General features: G+C 36.7%; 1 protein-coding gene across 1 annotated transcript in view; it reads right to left on the bottom strand.

Moving 5' to 3' along the window:
• LOC107592788 (alpha-(1,6)-fucosyltransferase-like) overlaps window positions 1-21,725 on the bottom strand; it is a 104,628-nt gene that overhangs the window by 20,506 nt on the left and 62,397 nt on the right. Inside the window, exon 2 of the mRNA XM_016282353.1 lies at window positions 19,428-19,906. Within this exon, the coding sequence (XP_016137839.1) occupies window positions 19,428-19,630 (203 nt within the window). The 5' untranslated portion in view covers window positions 19,631-19,906. The remainder of the gene's footprint in view (window positions 1-19,427; window positions 19,907-21,725) is intronic.

Below are 21,725 nucleotides of genomic sequence, written 5' to 3'. Positions count from 1 at the left end.
GAATATTCAAATTAATAAAATTTGTTTTATTTCTTTTTTGTTACATTTATTTCTTTTTAATACCGCACCCCCAGCATCCCCCATTTTTTCTTTAGCTCCGAGCCAGGGGGTGCTGCAGCACCCCTACTTCCCGCGGTAATGCTCACACACAGTATGCTATTTAAGCATTACAGAGCTCAGTTCTCCCCTTTTTCTCATGCACAGTTCTGTGTCCTTGCAGTGGGTTTGTAGTGGAAATCTGAGCCGTATTTGAAATGTGTTTGACATGAATGGAAAGCATTGTGGAAAAACTGCCTCACCTAAAAGAGAGAGAGACAGCGATAGAGAGAGAGAGAGGGAGGAAAAATGAGGATAGGGCAGCAGAAGTCTTATCTGAGGAGAGAGGGATGGAAATGTATTTGTGGGAAGGCGTGCGTAGGGTTTTGAAATGGTAAACAACACATTCCCATTTCACCTGGATGCAAATGGTCATATGGATGTCTGTCAACAGAAGGAGCAGAATGAAAGACAGAAAGGGAAAAAGAAGGATGGGCGAAACTGAAAATGAGGAGGGATGCTGGAATTGGAGAAAAATTGCGATGTCAAACATTTATGTCATTCTTGGCTGGTCAAGGACGAAATGAGAAGAGAGTGAGAAAGGAAATGAGAGAGAAGGGGTTTGTGTGTGAGAGAGAGAAAGAGAGAAGTGTTGTGTGTTTGTGAGAAAGACGAAGGCCTTGACGAGTTTAGTTCATATTTATGCGGTTTGTTAGGCGACATACTGCGTTAAAGAGAACTTTGTAAAATGAACACAAATTGCTTTCTTATTTAGGCCAGAAACAAATGCAAAAGTACTCAAATGCAGACTTTACTTTGGCGGTGATAAACCTTGGTTCTGAAAGAGGGGAGGTACAGTTACCTTCAAATGTCTGAGCTATTAGAGCAGATACAAAAAAATGCAAAAAAATATTGTTAATCAGTATTTTTGTTTGGCTTTAAAAAATGTAAACATCCTTAAAACAAGACAAATTTAACTGAGAATCACATTACAATATTATTAAGACTTGTTTTCAAAGAATATATTTTAGTTTAAGTTTGTCATTGGCATTTTTATTACATTTACTCTTAAAGCAAGCACGCCAAAAAAAATAATAATAAAGAAACACTAAAGTGAAACAGACTTTACAAATGAATTGATTCCCATGAAAAAAAGCTTATATTATTAGGATGCTTAAATATTTTAAATGAAAAACACACGCAAATACTGATTAAGAAAATGTTTTAATATAGTATGTGGATTGCAATATTTTCTGTGTTGCATTCCACTTCAAAGTTTTTATACCCTGCCTTCCCACGCTAACTTCCCTCCATCTCGGGGTCTTGGATGTACATCACTGTTTATATAGTCTGAGTGTCCACTATAGCGGAACCCGTGTACAAAGTGAAACACACTTCCAAAACGACTGCAGGGATTCCCTCGAGAGGAAATGTTTAGGGAAGTTCACAGAATGTATGTCTAAAGCGAATCGCATTGCAGTGGAATTTGTGTAGCTAGAAGTATTTATCTTCATGTTTACTACTGTTTAAAAGTTTGGGGTCGGTAAGATTTTTAATGTTTTTGACATAAGTCTCATTTAGACTCATAAGGCTGCATTTATTAGCTCAAAATACTAGGGGTGGGACAATATATCGATATGGCGATATATCGTTTTCCTTCTTCATGCGATACGAGAATCGATATCTGGCGCCAAATATCGATATTTTACTACAATACAATACTACAATTTACTACGATATATTACTACAATAAGGCGCTCTATATATATTTCCCTGCTCCCAGCATCTAAAAATGCGTGGAAATCGCAGCCACGCCATTTCCACCTTCTTTTCAAAGTGCTCTGAGCAACCATGAACTGCGTTCTCTATGAAGATTTCCAGCCACTGTGTTAGCTCTACTGCTCTATATATGTTTATGGAGATAAAAGGAGATGGAGATAAAAAACGGCCCCGGAACAGCTATCAGCATGGACTGTAGGCATTGATCACGTTATTATTGCAGAGCGCATATTGAGTCCGTGAGTAGCCTAACCTCTCTGCTCGGATCGCAGGTGAATTTCCCTCACTATATGAGTGAGAGAGAGCGGCGCCGGCGCGTCCAGTTTTATGGCAACAAAACTGGATGCTCTCCCTCTCTCTCAGATATTACAAGTGCGCGTTAGGGCACCGACCGGCAGAAACATCTGCACCTATGGCATGGACGACGAAACAAAACCTCGTCATAGCCGTAATGCGGCGCAGAAGTGTGCATTTGAAATAACGAACCTGAGCGTGCAAAAGACGTGATGTGAATGGCTTTTTTCCCCCCTGCATGTCATGTGCGCGGGGCTCCTTTTTTATGATGAGAGGAGAGGAAAGGTTGAGAAAGCACTCCAGGTAAATTTTGAAATGTACCAGGTTTATATATAGGCTATATATAAAGTTGATAAGCAGTTAAATGTGTTGGTTTACACACAAAGAAAAGCTTTTAGTAAGTCCAAGAATAAAATTATTAATTTCCTTAGCATGTTAAATTTGATTTACAGAACAGTTTGGACTTGAATAAAGAGAGAAAACTTGCACTTAACCTTTTCACAGGCATTTTGTTTTCATAGTTAGACAGATATCGTGATGTATCATTATAGAATTGTCTAGCAATATATTGATTATCGCGATATTATCGTACCGTGAGCCATGTATCGTGATTCGTATTGTATCGTGAGGTACCCTGTGATTCCCACCCCTACAAAATACAGTAAAAACAGTAATAGTGTGACATATTACAATTTAAAATAACCTTTTTCTATTTTAATATTTTAAAATGCAATTTATTCCTGTGACAGCAAAGCTGAATTTTCATTACTAATATTTCATTCCATTACTTCTGTCAGGACCACTATCGTCAAAGATGATTGACAATTAGCATACAGTTTGGATTGGCGGTATGGTTCTGTTCTGGGCAAGAACTCCCTGCGCATTCATGCAGCCTAGCATGGATGAGAGCAGGGAGAGCAGCAATAACCCCCCAGGGTAAACAGAACCAACATAAATGTATTGCAGGTATCGTTAAAGTTCAATAATTTTATGTACACTTTTTAGAATTAGTCTGATTCAAAGGAGAATCAGAAGGCTGAATCCCGACTGACAGAGGAGGAGCTGGGGATGGAGGAGGGTAATTAGCTATTGAACAATGCGAAAACCGCTGATAATACTGAGGGACCTTATAAATGAATGCTTAGATAGGTGTCGTATTCCTATAGGTAAATGGGGATCAGCTGAGTCAGCTGATGCGAGCTTCACTAACGTGACCTGCCAGAACTAACGCTACGCTTGATTTCAGTCTCACTCACATGATCTCACTTAATAATATACTGATTTCTTGATTAATAAACATTTCTTAATATTATTATTGTCAAAAACAGTTGTGCTGCTTTATATTTTTGTAGAAACCATGATATTTTTTTTTTCAGGGTAATCTGATCAATAGAAAGTTTAAAAGGACAAAAACATTTTAAGTGTCTTTTTGATCAATTAAAGCATTTTTTGTTGAATAAACATTAATTTCTCTGTTCTTACTGCGTAAAACCTTGACCCCGTCTAAAATGACATTTGTGTTGATGTAATCAATACCCAGTCTAATTTTTACTATCTAATCAAATCTCACACTAAATTATTTGCCACTAAATATGCAGTTTCACTTAAAACTTGCAGATGGAAATTCATGTTGTCTTTTAGACTGCCACAGCAAACACAGTCCTGACACACAGTTTAAAAACACAAAACTCCCAAACTGTCCACAAACTGTGAGAAACAGTAAACGGTCTTCTCTTGAAGCCAGTAACAATGGAAGCTACACTTTTCAATTGACCTCCCTTATCTGTCTTTCTCTTTTTGTCCTCCTCACACATCACCTGTCCTCAGAAACCTGAGCTTCATCATGTGGCATTACATAACCAGCAATCATCAGCTAATGAGGCCACATCACTCCCAGCAGGGGCAGAGAGAAACATTTAGAAACACACCAGGGTTTGAGAACGGCTGTCAGAGAGGTGTGATGGAAATTCCACAAGGCCTCGTGTTTTCTGCAGACGCTGAACCCTTGCGAGATGTTTTACTGTAGCAGCCCACAGAGACACTTGTACCGAAGTAGGACACACATACTTACACAAACGCAGACAGGATGAAAATAAGTGTGAAAATGGAAAGCGGAAGATGCAGAAATCTGTCACACTTGGGCGAAAGTACCAACAGCTTGCTGTGGGCAATGGTTTTGACCTTCTATGAGAAAATTTTAGAGTGACAAGAGCTGCTAGTGAGCTAGCAAACACTCAGATAGACAGTCAACCTCTTCAGCCATTATTGACGAATTGGACAGCGTTTTGTGTGACACTTGGTGTGTAGGTCTGTGCGCGACACAAATATAGATGTACTGAACAAGAACTGGATGATGCCACGAAATGACTGCTGTTACACTATGACTGAATGACTGTCAAGTGTAATGAGTAATGTGATATAGTGGCGTAATGTGATGTAGTGGCAAAAGCTCAGGGTTTGTATCTGGAAGGTTGCTGGTTTAAACCCTGTATGGAGTGAGCTGAGAGCCATCGTCATTGTGCCACTGAGTAAAGCACTTAACCCTAGGTGACTCCAGAGGGATTGTCCCTGTAATAAGTTCATGGTGGTGTTCCACGACCACCATTGTGTTAAAGTTGCTGAAACCCATTTGTGTGGTACTACTTGTATGGTGAAAGATAAATAAAGATAGATTGGCCTACTCTCAAACATCATTGTGAACATTACTAAAGATTGAAATGTGCTACTGTACAGATATTTGCCTCAATCTGTAGTCTGGATGAGTCAGTTAGTTGCTGAAAGTCTAAGCCAGTCTGTAGATTCTGGGCAGCTGAAGTTGACATATTACACAGAAAATCGAGTAGTGTATGATGAGCACAGACTTGGATTTGTTGTTTAGCTTCAAACTATGATTTCATTCATTAGGATGATATCAAGCATGTTTGACATTTTGAGCTGATTTTAAAACACATTGGGTTCTCATTTGTCATGTCTCTACTAGCAAAGTTTGTTGTGTTTGGAACAAACTGCAAGTGTGATAGTGTGTGATCCTCAGTTGTAATGTATGGTGGCCAAAAAAACAAAAAACGGTAACACTTTCTATGAAGCCCATATTTATAACACATTATAAGGGTATTCTTATGGCATTATAATGAATGCATAATGCATTATAAAAGACCTTATAATATGTTATATCATCTTATAATTAATCATAACAACAATTATAATACATTATAATGCTTACGCATTTGTGGTTATAAGTTTTAAGATTATGATTATTTATAACACACGTCAACTAACTCTCATTAGAGTATTAGTAGGCTTAGGTTAAGGTTAGGGTGGGTAGAATGTTGACGTACTTGCAAAGTTACTTATAGTCAGTTTGTCTGTTGGGGAACCGTCAAAATAATGAAACTGATATTACATTAAAAATAGTTCAAATCAAATATGTCTTATTACACATTCATCTGATCTGATATCTGATCTTATGGCTGTTTGAGAGGTTTCATCTTTCAAAATAAATGTAAAGACAATAAATAATGTCATTAATTTTACCATCAGTTCAAGCCCGAAAGGGGAACAGACACAGTAATGATGCAGTACACAAGCCACGGTTAAGACAGCTGACTCCAGTTTGATGTGACGCTGTCTCTCTCTCTCTTTCTCTCTCTGGCAGAGTCTTAACTTTTATAAAGAATATCTCTTTTGGTTTAAGACTTTAGTCTTTGCAACTTTAGGGATCTGATCTATTCACGAATAGCTTGTAACACTCCAAAGAGAAAGGAAAACTTGAAATCGCATCATATGACCCCTTTAAAACTGTTCTTATGAATATTCATAAGATGATATAACATATTATAAGGGTTTTTATAATGCATTATGCAATCATTATAATGCCTTAAGAATACCCTTATAATGTATTATAAATATGGGCTTCATAGAAAGTGTTACCAAAAAAACTGATATATTTGAATTCACCACACAATTCCCTGTCACATGCCATTTGACTCAATGCTTAGAAGGATAGTTCAACCAAAAAATACAATTCTGTCATTATTTACTTACTCTCATGTCATTCCAAACCTGTATGACTTTCTTTATTCTGTGAAAAATAAATGGAGATATTCTGAAGAATGTTTTTTTCTCTATACAATGAAAGTCAATGGGATCAAAAAATAACCTTGGACCCTATTGATTTTCATTGTATGGACATAGCGCACACACACACACACACACACACACACAGACACACACACAGACACACACACACACACACTGCAACAAATAACTTATTTTGTGTTCTATACAAGAAGTCATACAGGTTGTGAATGACATGAGCAATTAAGCAAGATTAAATCAACTTTTTATCAAATTTTCATTAGCCCTTACATAAACTGAACTGAGAAAAAAAACAGAGAAAACTGTGCCATGTCATACTTATCCACACATCACAATCCTTATAATTTTAACTATATGACATTTTTGACAGAAATATTATATTATATTATATATTAGGAGCCTGAAGAAACAATTTATTAAAACAATGACAGTAGAATTTATAGTTAATAAATGTGTTTAACATAATTTATTCTAGTTCAACTATGGATACTAGGCAAGAACTTAAACTTAAAGAATGTACATTTTCATAAGGGCAAGTACAAAGTGAAATGAAGAGCTTTAAAGGCTGGACCTTCATGAATTATGGAGGAAGCTGTCAGTTTTCCTTGTGTAAAATCTCTTCTTTTCTAAGGATCTTTGATTGCAGGAGAAAAAAAAACATTGTCTTTGTTTGCCTTTAGAAATCTCAACAGGTGACTACATCAATAATTAAAGGCCTGATGAAAGGATAACAATATCTGTTATGGAGTCCCAACTCTTTGCCAGAAAATTTGAACTCAGCCCTATATAAATTAGGTGTTAATTAGCGTTAATTAATCAACATTGTTGTTACTATACTGTAAGTAAATTTGAAATCAATGCTATACTGTCAAATCTGCATTTCAATGGAATAAAATAGGCAATGTTATTGGTAATTGTACTTATTTGTACAATACAATAACAATGTCACCATAATTTAGGTACAATGTCCTGCTAAATCCCTACTCTCTCTCTCTCTCTCTCTTTCTCTCTGTGTTTGTGATGTAAATGGCTGCCTGTGTTTGTGTTTGCAAATGATGTGGTTCTTAAAAGTGCACATTTGTTATACAAATGTGAGTAGGACCTGAAATAAGTGTGTTTTTACCATTACAAATGACTAGTGGTGGTGTAGAATAGTTTGTTTTTGGACATTTGTCAGAGTTGTGTGTGGGAAACCTTTATCAGAACTAATTACAGTTTGATGTTTTTTTATTACTGCTGCACCAAAGAGAGAGGTCAAATAAAAAGGCCAAGTCCAAACCCGAGAGTAATTAGTCACATTTAGAAGGGACTAATTGACTGTCACTGAATCCAGAGTTCACAGTCTCTATGGTGATATATTGCGAGGTAAGGATCTCACGCTGTTACTGGCTCCTAGATTACGTGTGCATGGCCTCTAAGGAGCATTTATTGGCTGGACAGCCAAGTATTAAAATCAAATCAAAATCTAAAATGAAATCTCTCAATTGTCTTTTCTAGACAGCAATGAGAATAAATGGAGAGCAAATGAAGCAAAGATCCCACAAATTCTGCAAACAGAAGTTAGAGATATGATTCATATGAACTCTAATACAGTATATCAATAATATATCTGTGATATGCCATCCATATTAATTTTATACCTATATACATCAGACTTGTTTCTATTTTTATTTCTCCCAAGGAATTTTATGAGAAACATCTGAGACCTGGCAATTCCATTAAATCTCCTGAGGGATGAAAGAGCAATAAAACTTTAACTCTGGGCACCATAAAAACGCAGACGCAAGCTCTAAAAGTATAGATTTGCTGCTGATAAAGAATCAAAATTTGATGCTATTAACCCTTAAAGGGGTCATATGATGCGATTTCAATTTTTCCTTTCTCTTTGGAGTGTTACAAGCTCTTGGTGCATAAAGAAGATCTGTAAAGTTGCAAAGACTGAAGTCTCAAATCCAAAGAGATATTCTTTATAAAAGTTAAGAGTCAGCCATGCCTACCTAAAACGGCTCGTTCTAACACACCCCCACATACCTACATCACTATGTGGGAAGATTTGCTTAACGCCGCCCAAATGTTCACGCAAAGAAAGAAGGCGTAACTTTTATTCTCACTGTAGTGTTGTTGTTGCCGCCACCGCCATGTTGTGGAGATGCTGTGTGTTTCACTGTGAAAGCAAAACTACTTTGTTTGGCCTTCCAAAAGAGGACATAATGTTTCTATAAAGTGGGGCAGTTCCAACTTTGCAAGGACAGTCTGACGCTTCTGACTCACAGCCTGTATGTTTTTTATATTTAAAGAATTGGCCACTGATGATTCAGATGACCCCTTAAAATTTTCACTCTTTGTTATATTGCAGCCATTTGCTAAAATCATTAATATAACAAAGAGTGAAAAATTTAAGGGGGTCTGAATACTTTCCGTACCCACTGTATGTCCCCACTGGATGCTACAAATGCCTCGTTTGTAATGGGTTTTATTGGTTTTGTCTCATTGCGCCGGGACACATGGAAACCATAGACTGTATGATGGAAACACAGTATGGTAAGGGGCGTAACATTTCTGCCACACGGTTGAGGTATTCAGCTAATCACAACACACTGGATAGCTGGCCAATCAGAGCACACCTCGCTTTTCAGACCGATGAGCTTTGTAAAAATCGACGCATTTCAGAAAGGCAGGGCATAGAGGAGAAACAATAATGTACATTATGTGGAAAATAATGTGTTTTTTTAACCTTAAACTGCATAAACACATTTCATTACACCAACTACACAAAATAATGTTCTTTTTAGCAACATCATATGACCCCTTTAAATGCATACGTAAGTTATTTAGCGACCTGGGACGTCATTCACTACCCTCTCCCTCCTTAATTTTTATAGTTAGACATCAACTTTCTTAGTATTCCTCAATCTATTCATTATAAACAATATGACAAGAAAAAAGTAATAAAATGTAAAAGAATGTCTGTTTTCTGATTTTTTTTTTGTAAAAAGTATATAGGTTCATTAGCGGCCTGAGGTGTGTAATAGTCTAAGCATATTTTTTCCTGCGCAATAATAATTAAATATCTGATGACTGAATAAATGCAATTCACTTTTATTCCTCAAGGTGGCACTGTTTGATAAGCGTGACTTTTCACATAATTACGGCAAACATAAAACAAAAGAATATCATCTTCAAAAATTGAACTGGCTGGAATGGCTTTACTGCAGAGCAATTACTGTATGCAATGAAATATAAATGTCACTCTCATTTGATGGTGGATGTGGTGAATAAGCTGCCAGTGATTAAAATATTGATTTTGAAGTCACTGAAAATGACAGTTTTGAAAATATGATCACGAATATGAGTCAGATGCGCTCTGACGATGACAGCGATGGTAAAATTATCTGCTCGAATTGAAGCCTTCTAAGTTTCAAAAAGTAACGAAATATGCTTTATTTTATTCTTTGGTAATTGTTATTAAAATATCAGGAGTGTTTTATGCTATTGCAGCAGTTAGAGATCCATCTGTGTTGTATATGTAAGTCAGGGTCGCTAAAGACTAAAATATGTAATAATGATTGGCAAAACATTTATGCATTTAAGGGTTAATCCATCAGAAATATTTTTACAATATAAAATGTTCTTAAAGGGATAGTATTTTCCATAGTAGTTGTGTGTGTGTGTGTGCAATGGAAGTCAACAGCTACCGGCAACTGTCTGGTTACCAAAAATATCCTCTTCTGTGTTCAACAGAAGAGAGAAACTCATATAGGTTTGAAACTACTTGAGGTGAGTAAATGATGGGTGAACTATCCATTAACTATTCTTATCTCATTCATTAACTATCCAGTAACTATTCATTTTGGGTGAACTATCCCTTTAAATGTAGATTCAGACAAACACAGATGGTCTTGCACATGCTGGCACATGTCTTTGTTAGAAGAGTCTGTGTGTCATCATAAAAATGTAAATATCTTCTCTTATCATGAAAAATATCAGCTTTATCAGCCAAAGTCCATCTCCACCCTTATTCTTTCTTGCTTTTTTACTTTCCCCTGCACACAAACACAACTATCAAGAGACAGTATAAGAGGAAGGAGATGAACCACTCCTGGAAAATGAATCGGACAAATCATAACACAGAATATTGCTGTCACCCCAGAGACAGAGAAGAGTAGGATCCAAATGCAGAGTGATCATTTAAATAATAATAACAATAACAACAACAACTAAAATGCAAAACAACTCGGCAACTTGAAAAATAGGAACACAAGGAACAGAACCAAGAACACCAATGGAACATCCATAATGAACAAGACCTGACAAAGAAAGAGTGACACACAAGAGCTACACACCTTTCCTATATCCCATGATACTTTGTGCAAATTATGGGAGAAAAAATTCCATTAAACTGTAAACAATCAGCCAAACTTTTGCTCATGAATGCAAACAGAGTACAATGAGGTGACATTATTCTACTCACCCTTCAGAGCAACCTTATAATTTAAAACGATTTGTTTTGGCCAAATCGATTGCCGATTACACTGAAGGAATTAAAGTCACACATTTCAGCGTTTTTGATAGATGTATAAGCTGTTTATGTACTTGTTATTTATATTTTCAATATGCATCTGCATAAGCTAGAGCAACCTGAAAAATAGTGTGATTTGAGCAACAACAAAAAAAAGAAGCTACATTTATCATACCATTAACGAGTTCGTTTGCCCATATAATCTTAAGGAAATTGTGTGTAAACTTATTTGGCTTGCTGTCCACTGATGAGGGCCTCGATGAAGCAGCTTCAACTCGAGCTCTGATATACCCCCCCGGGACTTGATAGTGGATGATTACGAAGGGCAAGGTACCTCAGATGAAGGTGGAGTTTTGGGGAGGAGGAGGGATGCTGGAACAGCTGAGACTGGAGAGAGGTAAGCAGCTGCATATATACTCTGGCTGTTGATTGAAAGATTAGATGGGCTCGCTCCTCCCTAACTTACGTTAAGGAACTTAATTTATTGCCAGATATTTTTGCAGACAGAAATAATGTTATCGAAACAACAATATGGAGATTTTCCCATTCAAGTGGATAGTATTTGTATGCCTGCCTAGTGGCCTTACCAAAATGGCTTCCAAATAAACCAGCTTGCCTTAAGGTATGGTCACATTAAGGTCAGTTGTGTTTTGTAAATATTGTAGTGATTTATGAAGCACAGCTCACACAAATATCTGTGGCTCAACTCAGCTAACTTGAATATCCAAATTGAACAAAATCCTATTTGCAGGCCTATTTGGACACAGGGTTAGTACAGTCTATGTGAATGGAGGACTGTCATCATCACAGTGTGGTGGCCCAATTCTACTCTGTACTGCACTACAACTCATCAGTAAAGCTGTCCCAGCACTGCTGTGTGTAGGTGAGTGTGTGTGAGAGATATAATAAGTGTCTATTAGTGCTGGAGTCATACACCTTCTCTTCCAACAGGCTTCTCCTTCTGGATCAATCACAGCACCATCTTTGGCCTGCCTAGCACTCATCCTCATATCTGCTGAACAAGCCTCTATGTGTGTGTTATCCGCTTTTTCATTTACACAGGAGTCAATATAAGCGAGATGAAGCATCAGTGGGCTCTAATGGGGAATCGCGGTGTGTGTGTATCAGCGCCTAATTCCCACAGGAAGTGCTTAATGAAAGACTGACAAGCTGATACTGTACTGTGTCGGAGCGATAGGAGGAGAACAAACCGTTTCAATTCATTAGGACTGTACATGTTCATATATTACAAATAACACTTTCTCCATCCTGTCCTACTTTGAGTAGCGAGCACACACACATACACACTCTCAAGAGTCAAGTATCTCTATGCAAACACTTCATCAGAATTCAAAATCAGGAGTTCACTACACCAGAGCTACTGTAAACGCATCTTCTCTTATAAAAGAAAAGCTCTAAATAAGAGTTTTGGGTGGTTAGGAATGTGAACCTTGACAAATCCATTCATGATTTACTGGTTTTAGAATACCATTGAGACTATACTATAAGCAATATAAGACAAGCGATAGTGAAGTTGTTTCCGACAACTTATTATATTATTCGGCAAAACAGTACAACAGTGAGTGTGATGCTGTTTTTATACAATAGTTCAATTAGCATGTAAATATTGAGGAACATACATTTTAGACACAGTACTGCTAGGTACTTTGTCTATTTTTGTTCCACCCCGAAAAAAAAAAAAGTTTCAAACGAAGCCACAGTAAGAATCTACCATCGTGCTGCGTGAATGATTCAATGACTCAGTGATTAGGTGCATCTGAAATCACACACTGTATAAATATGCACTCCATTTGATGAGGAACAAACTTAGCAATAGGGCTGGGTATCGAGTTCGATACTTTTTAGGCACCGACCGAATTGCCTCGATACCATCGAGTATCGAAAAACGTCTTGTCATTCGGTACCAAATTTCGATACCTAAGGGGTTAATCTCATCAACGTCAGTGAGGCGCAGATCGGTTAGTGTTTGACATCCGCGAGAGCGATGCGAAAACGTACGGAGCAGTCTGCTCATGGTATCTTACTATAGCTTAATACACCGATAGGTCTGCACAGTCGGTCCGCGTCATGCGCCACACTCAGAGATGTGGCTCACACGTGAATATTTAGTGTGAATGCGTCCTAGCCCCCGTAGCTGTAAGGCTACATTTACACCGGTGCGCTTTTTTAAAAAAATGAAAACGATCCTCGTCATACTGGCGTTTCCACTGCGTTTCAAGTAACTCTTCATTAATGCCAGAAAAGTAACATGATTAAAACATCAGAAACCAAAAATAACTATGTAAACACCAAAACGCAATATTATTCTGATTTTATTACATTTAGAGTAAGTGGCGAATAGTGGATATAGCTACTGAATATAAAGCATCTATTGACAGAATAAGGTTGCGCCGCTGAGGAGCCTCTCCAGGAGAAATCAAAATGCGCAACACTAAGAAACTCAGCATCCTGGGGTAAAAATTCAAAATGGAAAGTTTTTATATTTAAACTACAGTTAGTTAGGCAACATCACACAACGTTTTCACCATTACGACTGTTTAATAGTTCTATAAACAGTTCAATAAGCAAATACAATAATATTAGGTCACTTACAATTTAGGCGGAAACAGCGCATCTCACAGCAACCAGACGATTCAGTCTGGTTTCATTAGCCCATGCATTAGCATCTGATGAATCTGCCGTTTGAACGAATCGTTTGAATGAACGACTCAATGACTCACTCATTAAACGCTCACTACTGGCCCCTACTGGCATTTTAATTTAGTTGAAAAGTATCATTTCCACCATAATTTCTTAATTTCTCTATTTCATAATAATTATTCAATGCAGTTGTATTTTTCAGTGTCAATTGAATTTATAGATCAAATGAAAGAATTTGAAATGAAAGTATTAATGAGATTAATGGGAATAGAATAAATCATTTGCACAAAAATTTTTTTTTTTTTAGATAATGTAATCTTGTTCAAATAGATTTCATAAAATTGGTATCGAAAAAAGTATCGTACAGAAACCGGTATCGAAGTCAAGGTATCGGTATCGAAAATTTTTGAACGATACCCAGCCCTACTTAGCAACCAGTATAAAATTATGTCCTATATAGTATAAATCCATGTAGTATGAATAAAATCTAGATGTACTACATTTGCCATGTTGGCTTTATCATGTGACTTCAGTTACAATGCCAGTTGCACCACTTCACTGCCATTCACAACTACTTTCCTGTGGCATCATTGGATAGTAAAGTGCCCACTGGATGCACACTTAAAATAGTAGGTCATCTGGCTGCTTTTCATATTCTGTTTCATGAGTATCACGAATTCGGACATCCTGCTCATTTCATGTACATTTTTACACCTACTATATAGTAGGAAAATAGGCATATTCAGAAACAGGAACTTTTTTGTACCTAAATTAAATGTTACTGAACGAATTGGTTGAATCAGCGATATGATTACTCACTCATAAAGACAGTCACTTGTCGCCACCTACTGGCGTAGCAATGTAACCTGCAGAAAGACTCACTAAAAAAAACGCTTTCTGGAATAAGTTGTCAATTGAGCTTAATTTGATCATATTCATTTATATGAATATTCTATCAGTCTGTGATGTCGGTAAAGGCTAGCTGCTAGAGACTATGTATCTAAACAACACTTTTTATGCTTTTCATTGTCCATAACGCAGTTGTTTTAATCATGTATAATTGTCTGGAGCATGAAATAAGTAGCTGAGAAATACTTCACTGAAACTGACTGCAAATTAAAAAAGCATTGCTTCTAAGCCATCAAACACTCTTTTTGAAAATCATACTACAGTATAATCACAAGTCTGTGTTTATGTTCTGTCAAAAAGCATTTAACGAATCCATTGTTCCTAGGCTTGTTTACATTCGTGCAGGAAGAAGGATGTGCTGTTTCCCCTTTTTGTTAATGGGAGGCTGATTTTCATACAATCTTTAGAGTAAAAGTCTTTCTTATGGTGCTGATGTGTCCAAAACCTTTCAGTGACGTTTACCAAGGTTTTGGTGACTTTGCAGCATTAGCAACTAACTAGTTCTGAAAGTTATATTAGATTGTGGCACTATACAATAGGTCTCTAAATGCAGCATCTGACAACGGCATTACACAATGCGGTCAACAGTAAACACCAGTGTTTACAGGTAAAGCAAATTAATATTTAATGTCTTGCATGCATAAATTATTCACCTTTTTTATTATTAGACAAAGTATTAGTTTCGTACACAACACGTACATTCCGAGGGCTAATGACAAGTAACAACTTAGTGTTTCAAACATACATTAAAAGGGGAAAAAATCTGAAAAAAAATAATAATGAAGAAGTATCTTATGCTCATCAAGGCTGCATTTATCTGATCGAAAATACAGTAACATTGTGAGGAATGTGCATGTGTGCTGTCATATATCAGATGATTATGTGGCACATTTGTGGAAAAAGTCACCAGGGTCAATTTAATAATTTACAAAAACACTGATAACTGAGTTTACATAATGTATAAGCAGACAGATGACATGACCACGGCTTAGTGAAATACATGGTGCACACAAGTTTGCATACTGCACACACAGCACATATACGCACACATATACACACACATTCAGATGAAAACAGCAGGCAGGTGAACTGTGAAGAAGCCTGTTTGCATCTGTCGATTATCCAAGGTTTCCTAGAGGGTAATGATCATTTAACTAGCAAATCAGCTCAAATTTAGCCCAATGGCTGTCTGTCAAATGCCACAGTGCATGACAGGAAGTGACTAGTGCAAGCCTGACCATACAAGACCAGCTATTGTCTGACGAGGACCAATCGTAACCCAGCAAGTGTAAATACAAGACCAACAGAATTGCAACTGTAAATGTCCTTACATTTATTGTTATGGTGAATTTGCTACAAATTGGTGATTTAATGTCAGCACGCAACTACTCTGGGAGGATTTTACTAGGGCTGAAGCTATCTAATATTTTAGTAATCGAGTATTTTACCGAAAATTCCATCGATTAATCGAGTAATCGGATAAGAAGAACTTTTTCTTTATTAAAGAGCAATACTAAATATACAAGAGAAAATAAGACAGGTCTCTTAAAATGAACAAGTAATTTGTTTCCTTTTTAGAAAAATGAACATTTTTATTGCTGAAATTGCATATATTAATAACTGTGAAAACTAAAATTCAAAATGCAAATACAAATATATACAAATCAATTTCAAATTACTTTAAAAAAGGTAAACATAGTACAACCAAAAACTAAGACATAAATCAGAATAATAGTAATAAAAAAATAATAATAAAACCTAAACATTGTGCAACTTAACTTTCAAGTTTCAGCCTAACTACAGCTCAGGCATGACATAAGCCTTTACTGTCTTCTTAGAAGGCTTTGTGGCTTTTGTAAGAGGCAGAAACTAGTGGGCAGAAAGCTAACGTGGAACAAAAACAAGAGTCCATACACATAACATTTATTAACACATTTTTCAGCAACATTAATTTAAAGCTATTTTGGAGAATAAACCCTCTTAAATGTCTCTCTGCATACTGGTGTGTGTAATCCTTTAAAGGAGCATGTGGTTGCAAACACAGTGCTCTGCATGTAGTTACAGTAAATGGTAGGGATGCACCGAAATGAAAATTCTGGCCCGAAACCGAGAATTCTGGATGTGCTTGGTTGAAAACTGAAACCGAAAATGCTTTGTAAAAATAATTTATTTGATTAAATAATATAAAGTAATTTTGTAAGACTTTTTAATTTAACTCTATTTGAATGACACGGAATTTAAAAAACACAAGCCAATAAAATAACCACACTTTTATTGAAAGAAAATTGGACAGAAAATATATTAATATTAAATATCAATGTATTATTTTTATTCAGTTCTATGCAACAGAATCAGACATACTGTAACTGTTGTTGTTGTTTTTGACTAATTATCCAAATAATGTATAGTCTTGCAAACAGGGGTTTTCCTTTCTCAAAATGCGCCAGAGGTGGTACCATCCTGATCATGTGCACACAATGTACCCACCACCCTTCAAGTGGCTGAAACAAACACGTTTTACACGCAACATATTTTAGGTGTTATAATAATTATAGCTATGATTAAAGAAAATGACAATTTTCAGAGCAATTCTCAGAGCAGTTCTGGTGATGTTGTTCGTGTGTTTATGTCCTCATTGAGACGGCAGACGCTGAAATCACCGCGAGCGTCACGAGTGCTTCAGTGTGTGTGTGGTAAAGGAAAACGCGCGTCTCTGCCATTCATTCATTCCTTCATTCATATAGATATGATCGCATAATATGAGTTCATGCTCATCAGATCGCGTAAATCAGTGGGAAATGAATAGAAATGATCATTTTGTGTAAAGAAATATCAAGTAAACATGTATAAAAATATAAAAACCCTGGCAAAGCTATTATTATTAGCGCATGTTGAGCAGAGCATAGCGGGGAGCAGATCAGTGAACAAGATTTTACCAGCCTTGCCCAGTACTGCAAACAGGAACAAGTATACTACATAAAAATTTCTTGTCGGCGCGTTATTTGAGCGGACTTAGCTTTTCCGGTGAGCATGAGCGGTAAATGAGCAGAATGCACATTGATAGAGTGGAATAATGAACGGAGCGTCACACGGCGCAGTGATGACGGCTGGAGGAGAGTGAAACCTGAACACTGCTGGCGGACGAAAATTCAGTGCATCTACTAAACTATTCTTCGAAGCACATAATTTTCCTAGATTATTTTTTGTATTCAAGCAATCGTTTCAGTCCTAGATTTTACCATGCTGAAAATACTGTAGGCCTGGGCGATAAAACGGTATCGATATTTGCATTTGAATGTTAGGTGTGCATCAGGGAGCGTCATCAGTGGTGCGCGAGACGCGGTGATGATGTAAGTGACGTTGTTGGATTTTAATGTTTTGTTAGTCTAGCCCATGAGATGTGCCGCTGCTGTGTTATGCATTCAAAATATTAGAGAAATATAGAAGCTCAATGCGGAGAAGATCTTGAATGGGTTAAAACCAAAACCAAGCCATTCACACAGAACGCATATTCAGCGCATTTTCTAGACGGACAAATATGACTGCTGCATTCACGTCTCACAGAAGAGATGTACAGAAAGCCATGCAAAGTTAAAACAGTTTAAACTTTTAGAAAACACGTCACGAATTTGTGGAGGTTTATTCCTTTTCACTGCGTCTCATATGCAGTCTGTGTGAATGGCGCTTCAGCTCTTTGGATTAAGCAATAATTGGATTAAGCATAAATACATGATGCTGTTTTGTTCAATTTACGAAATTATATTAGATTTTTATGAGTTAATTTAGACGTAATGCACTTTTTTATAGAGTTACTTGCTAAATGCGCTGCATTATTTTGCTCATTGCGCCCTCCTGTGGCCTCGGGAGACAATTAGACCTATACAATAAAGACCTATTTAATCTGCACATAAAACATTAGAAATTAGATATTTGTTTAATATTTATTGTGTTTGATTTAAAAAAAAATAAAAATTTGTTGTTTGTCTCAATAAATTCTGTTAATTATAAATACAGTGGTTAAATGTAAAAAAAAAATTATATTGCTTTTTGTTTTAAAAAAGGTTATAAAAATGTCAATAATTATCGATACTGAACGATATGAAACATTATATTGTTGATACATTTTTTAGCTATATCGCCCAGCCCTACTGGAAAGCTGTTAGCAAGGTAAAACACAGCACCTCATCCTATTTAAATCATCGCAAATCTCAACTGCTTGATTATTTTTTTCACTGCAGAATGTAAATTACATTATCATCCAGCTGTAATCTGCTAAATGTAAAAGCAATAAGATATTAGGATATTATTAACATTGAACACCATAATTTTCTGTAAAGCTGCTTTGAAACAATGTATATCGTGAAAAGTGCTATGCAAATAAAAAAACGACTTGAATTTACTTTTAAAAAACCCAATAACGATAGAATAGTCGACCAATTAACTAGTGGTTGTCGGCTGACTAGTCAACAATCTTGCCTCATTCTTGAGTAAATTGTAGTGATAAAATAGAGAAAAGGAAGAACTGAGTGCCAATTTATAAAAATAGCTTATAGTCAGTGTTATTATTGATTAAATAAAAACTATTAAAAATTATTTTCATTCATTTAAATAAAGCTGAAAAGAAATAAAAAATATTAGATGAAATCTTAACTTGAGAAACATAACTGAAATTAGAAATGTTGTTTTGGCAAAAAACTAAATAGGTTTAGGTGAAAGTAATACAATTATTAAAACTAAAAAGTAAATAAAAATAAAGCTAAATAGAAATAATTAAAATAAAAATTACGAAAAGCACATAACAAAATCAGCAAAACAAGCTAAAATGAAAAATAAAAATAAAAGCTAATTTAAAATATTCCTGAATACTATAATAATACATAAATATAGCTAAATTAGCAATGCTTGTGGTTAGAGAAATATTGGGATAACATGCCATAAATATAGCATTTTCTGATTTTTGTGGAGGAAAGTCATAATCCAGCTATCATATAACATATTAGGACTTCACAAACCTGTTGGCCTGCAGGCTAACTATTGCAGTAGATATCCCAAATTATACTGGCAGTCCAAATAACTCACATTTGAAGACAAACCCAAAAGAAAAATTTATAATTAAAAAAAATTCACCAACCTTAGAGTCTCTGCCATGCGTCTCAGATCTTCATTCTGCTGTTTCAGCCTTTCCAGCTTGGCCAGGATCTTAGAGAGCTCTCTGCTGGACCGTTCCGGATGCTCGCTGTCCCTCACGAGGTGACCCCCGATGTAGAAAAGCAGGGTGCCCCAGGCCAGCAGCACCAGCATAATCCAGCGCCACGAGCCCGTCCACGGACGCATGGCGCCTAGTGCTGCCCAGCGCACACTCTCCTTTCACAACACGGGAGTTTGAGGCATACTCAGCTGCAGTGCACCACCTCAGGTGGAAGGGGGACGTCAGGGGTCGCTGGGTCTTTCTTGCGTGTGCACTTAGAGGCTTGGAGGTTATATCATGGCAGCGGCCCCTCGCAGAGAAGGGGCGGAGGGTTTCAAGATCTCTTGAGACTTCACTTATGAGACTTCACTTCAGAGAACCGATGGCTTATTCCCCAAGGGCCTCTGCAAGGAATTCTGGTCCTGTAAAAACACAGAAGTGTGTATGATCGGTGAGATGATAGGACATGCTTGCGTTATCTGTAAGAGATAAAGGCATAAGTGAGGTCTGAGATTATCTATCAGCTCTGCCTGTTCCTCCACAGAATATAAAACTGAATTGAGCTCAGCTGCTGAAAACACTCCAGTCATACAGCTGTTACTGAGGATTACAGTGAACTCAAGGAGTAAGCGGTGAGAGTTAGTTGACAAGTCAGCGCAAAGTGAAAGAGCACATAGTAAATTCCTCAAAATTAATCAGTTACAATACAAAACTGTGCAGGGAAGGACAAGAAAGGAAATAACAAGAGTGATATCTTGATAGGTTCCAAATCACACATATACATAAAGGGAAATACCAATGACACAGGGAACAACATCAGTGTATCACTTCATAGGAAGTAGAGAAGAAAATTTCCGCTTTAGTCATTGCACACCACTATTGCAAACCAAAAATAATGTTTCACTTGTTACATTGGCATGGGTTAAATTGTAATTTTATGTACATAAATGCAATAAAATATATAATAACAACACACATGTGTGTATATGTATACATATCACTACATATATATATATATATATATACACACACACACACACATACAGCACAATGCAAAAGGTTTTTTATTATTTACCATATTAATTTTCAATTTTAAATCACTAAATGTAGAGGTTTGAGGTTTGACAACTTACATTTATTAATAAAAATTATATTATGTTTATAAATACACAAGTATGTACAGTATATGTTTTATGCTTGGATTACATCAAGTCATACAAAAAACTCTCCATTTGCATGACTCAAAATGTTGTCTGTGTTCAATGATGTCCCAACTGAACAGATTTTGTCGAGCTTTCCTGTAGCTCGAATAGTAGAGCATGGCACAAGCAAAGCCAAGCTCTACGGGTTTGATTTCTGGGAAAGCAAGAAAAAAATTTAAATGTGTACCTTGAATGCAAAGTAAGTCGCTTTGGATAAAAGCGTCATCCAAATGCATAAATGTGAACTTCCAAAGAAATCCCCAGCAAAGAATGACATGCAATCTGGAAGTAATAGCTACAGCATCACAGTTTTTCTTGACTGCCAAGATTAAAGCCTTTTCCTTTTTTGTGCATGCAAACTGAAATGTATGTCATATCATGTGACAACAATGTTGCATGTTACTGTTTGAAATGTTTGCATAATGCATTCAGTTCCACATCATTTAAAAAAATAGCAGGCGATATGTAAGTAGACACGTCACTGTATGGGGAAACAGTGTTCTAGTATTCCATGCACATTGATCACACTTGCCATGCACTGGGGTATGTGTGTGTTCATGTGCATCCAGCGAAAAATTTATCTCATCGCATTCAATTCAGACTGCAAACTCTGGTCAAATACAATCCCCCCCACCCAACACACACACACACACACTGTGACTCTAGTTCAACTTGTTAATGCTTGTACATTCATTTATTGACTTAAATGAGCAATCAGTCAAATTGCACTTGTATCACAATCTCAAGTTAATACACGCTGCACACCCACGAGCGGCCACGGTCGTATCTTAAAAGTGAACCATTTACAGAGCTGAAATAACGTGCCACTCACTGTGCATGTAAAACGAGGCTTACGGATGGGGACTATCTGACATATTGGGGAACGTGGGCACCATTTATCCTTCATCATGAATGAGGGTGGAATATAGAGAGTCATTATGGATTTCTGCACGGAGCATATACAATGCATTATAGATTGCAGTGGTGTGTCAGGCCCGGTAATCAAAGGCCGCAGTGCAGGACTGAATCAATAGAGTGA

Source organism: Sinocyclocheilus grahami, unplaced genomic scaffold, assembly GCF_001515645.1.
Source record: "Sinocyclocheilus grahami isolate Dianchi unplaced genomic scaffold, SAMN03320097.WGS_v1.1 scaffold158.1, whole genome shotgun sequence".
NCBI lineage: Eukaryota > Metazoa > Chordata > Actinopteri > Cypriniformes > Cyprinidae > Sinocyclocheilus > Sinocyclocheilus grahami.
This window is presented reverse-complemented; position numbering and strand designations above follow the sequence as displayed.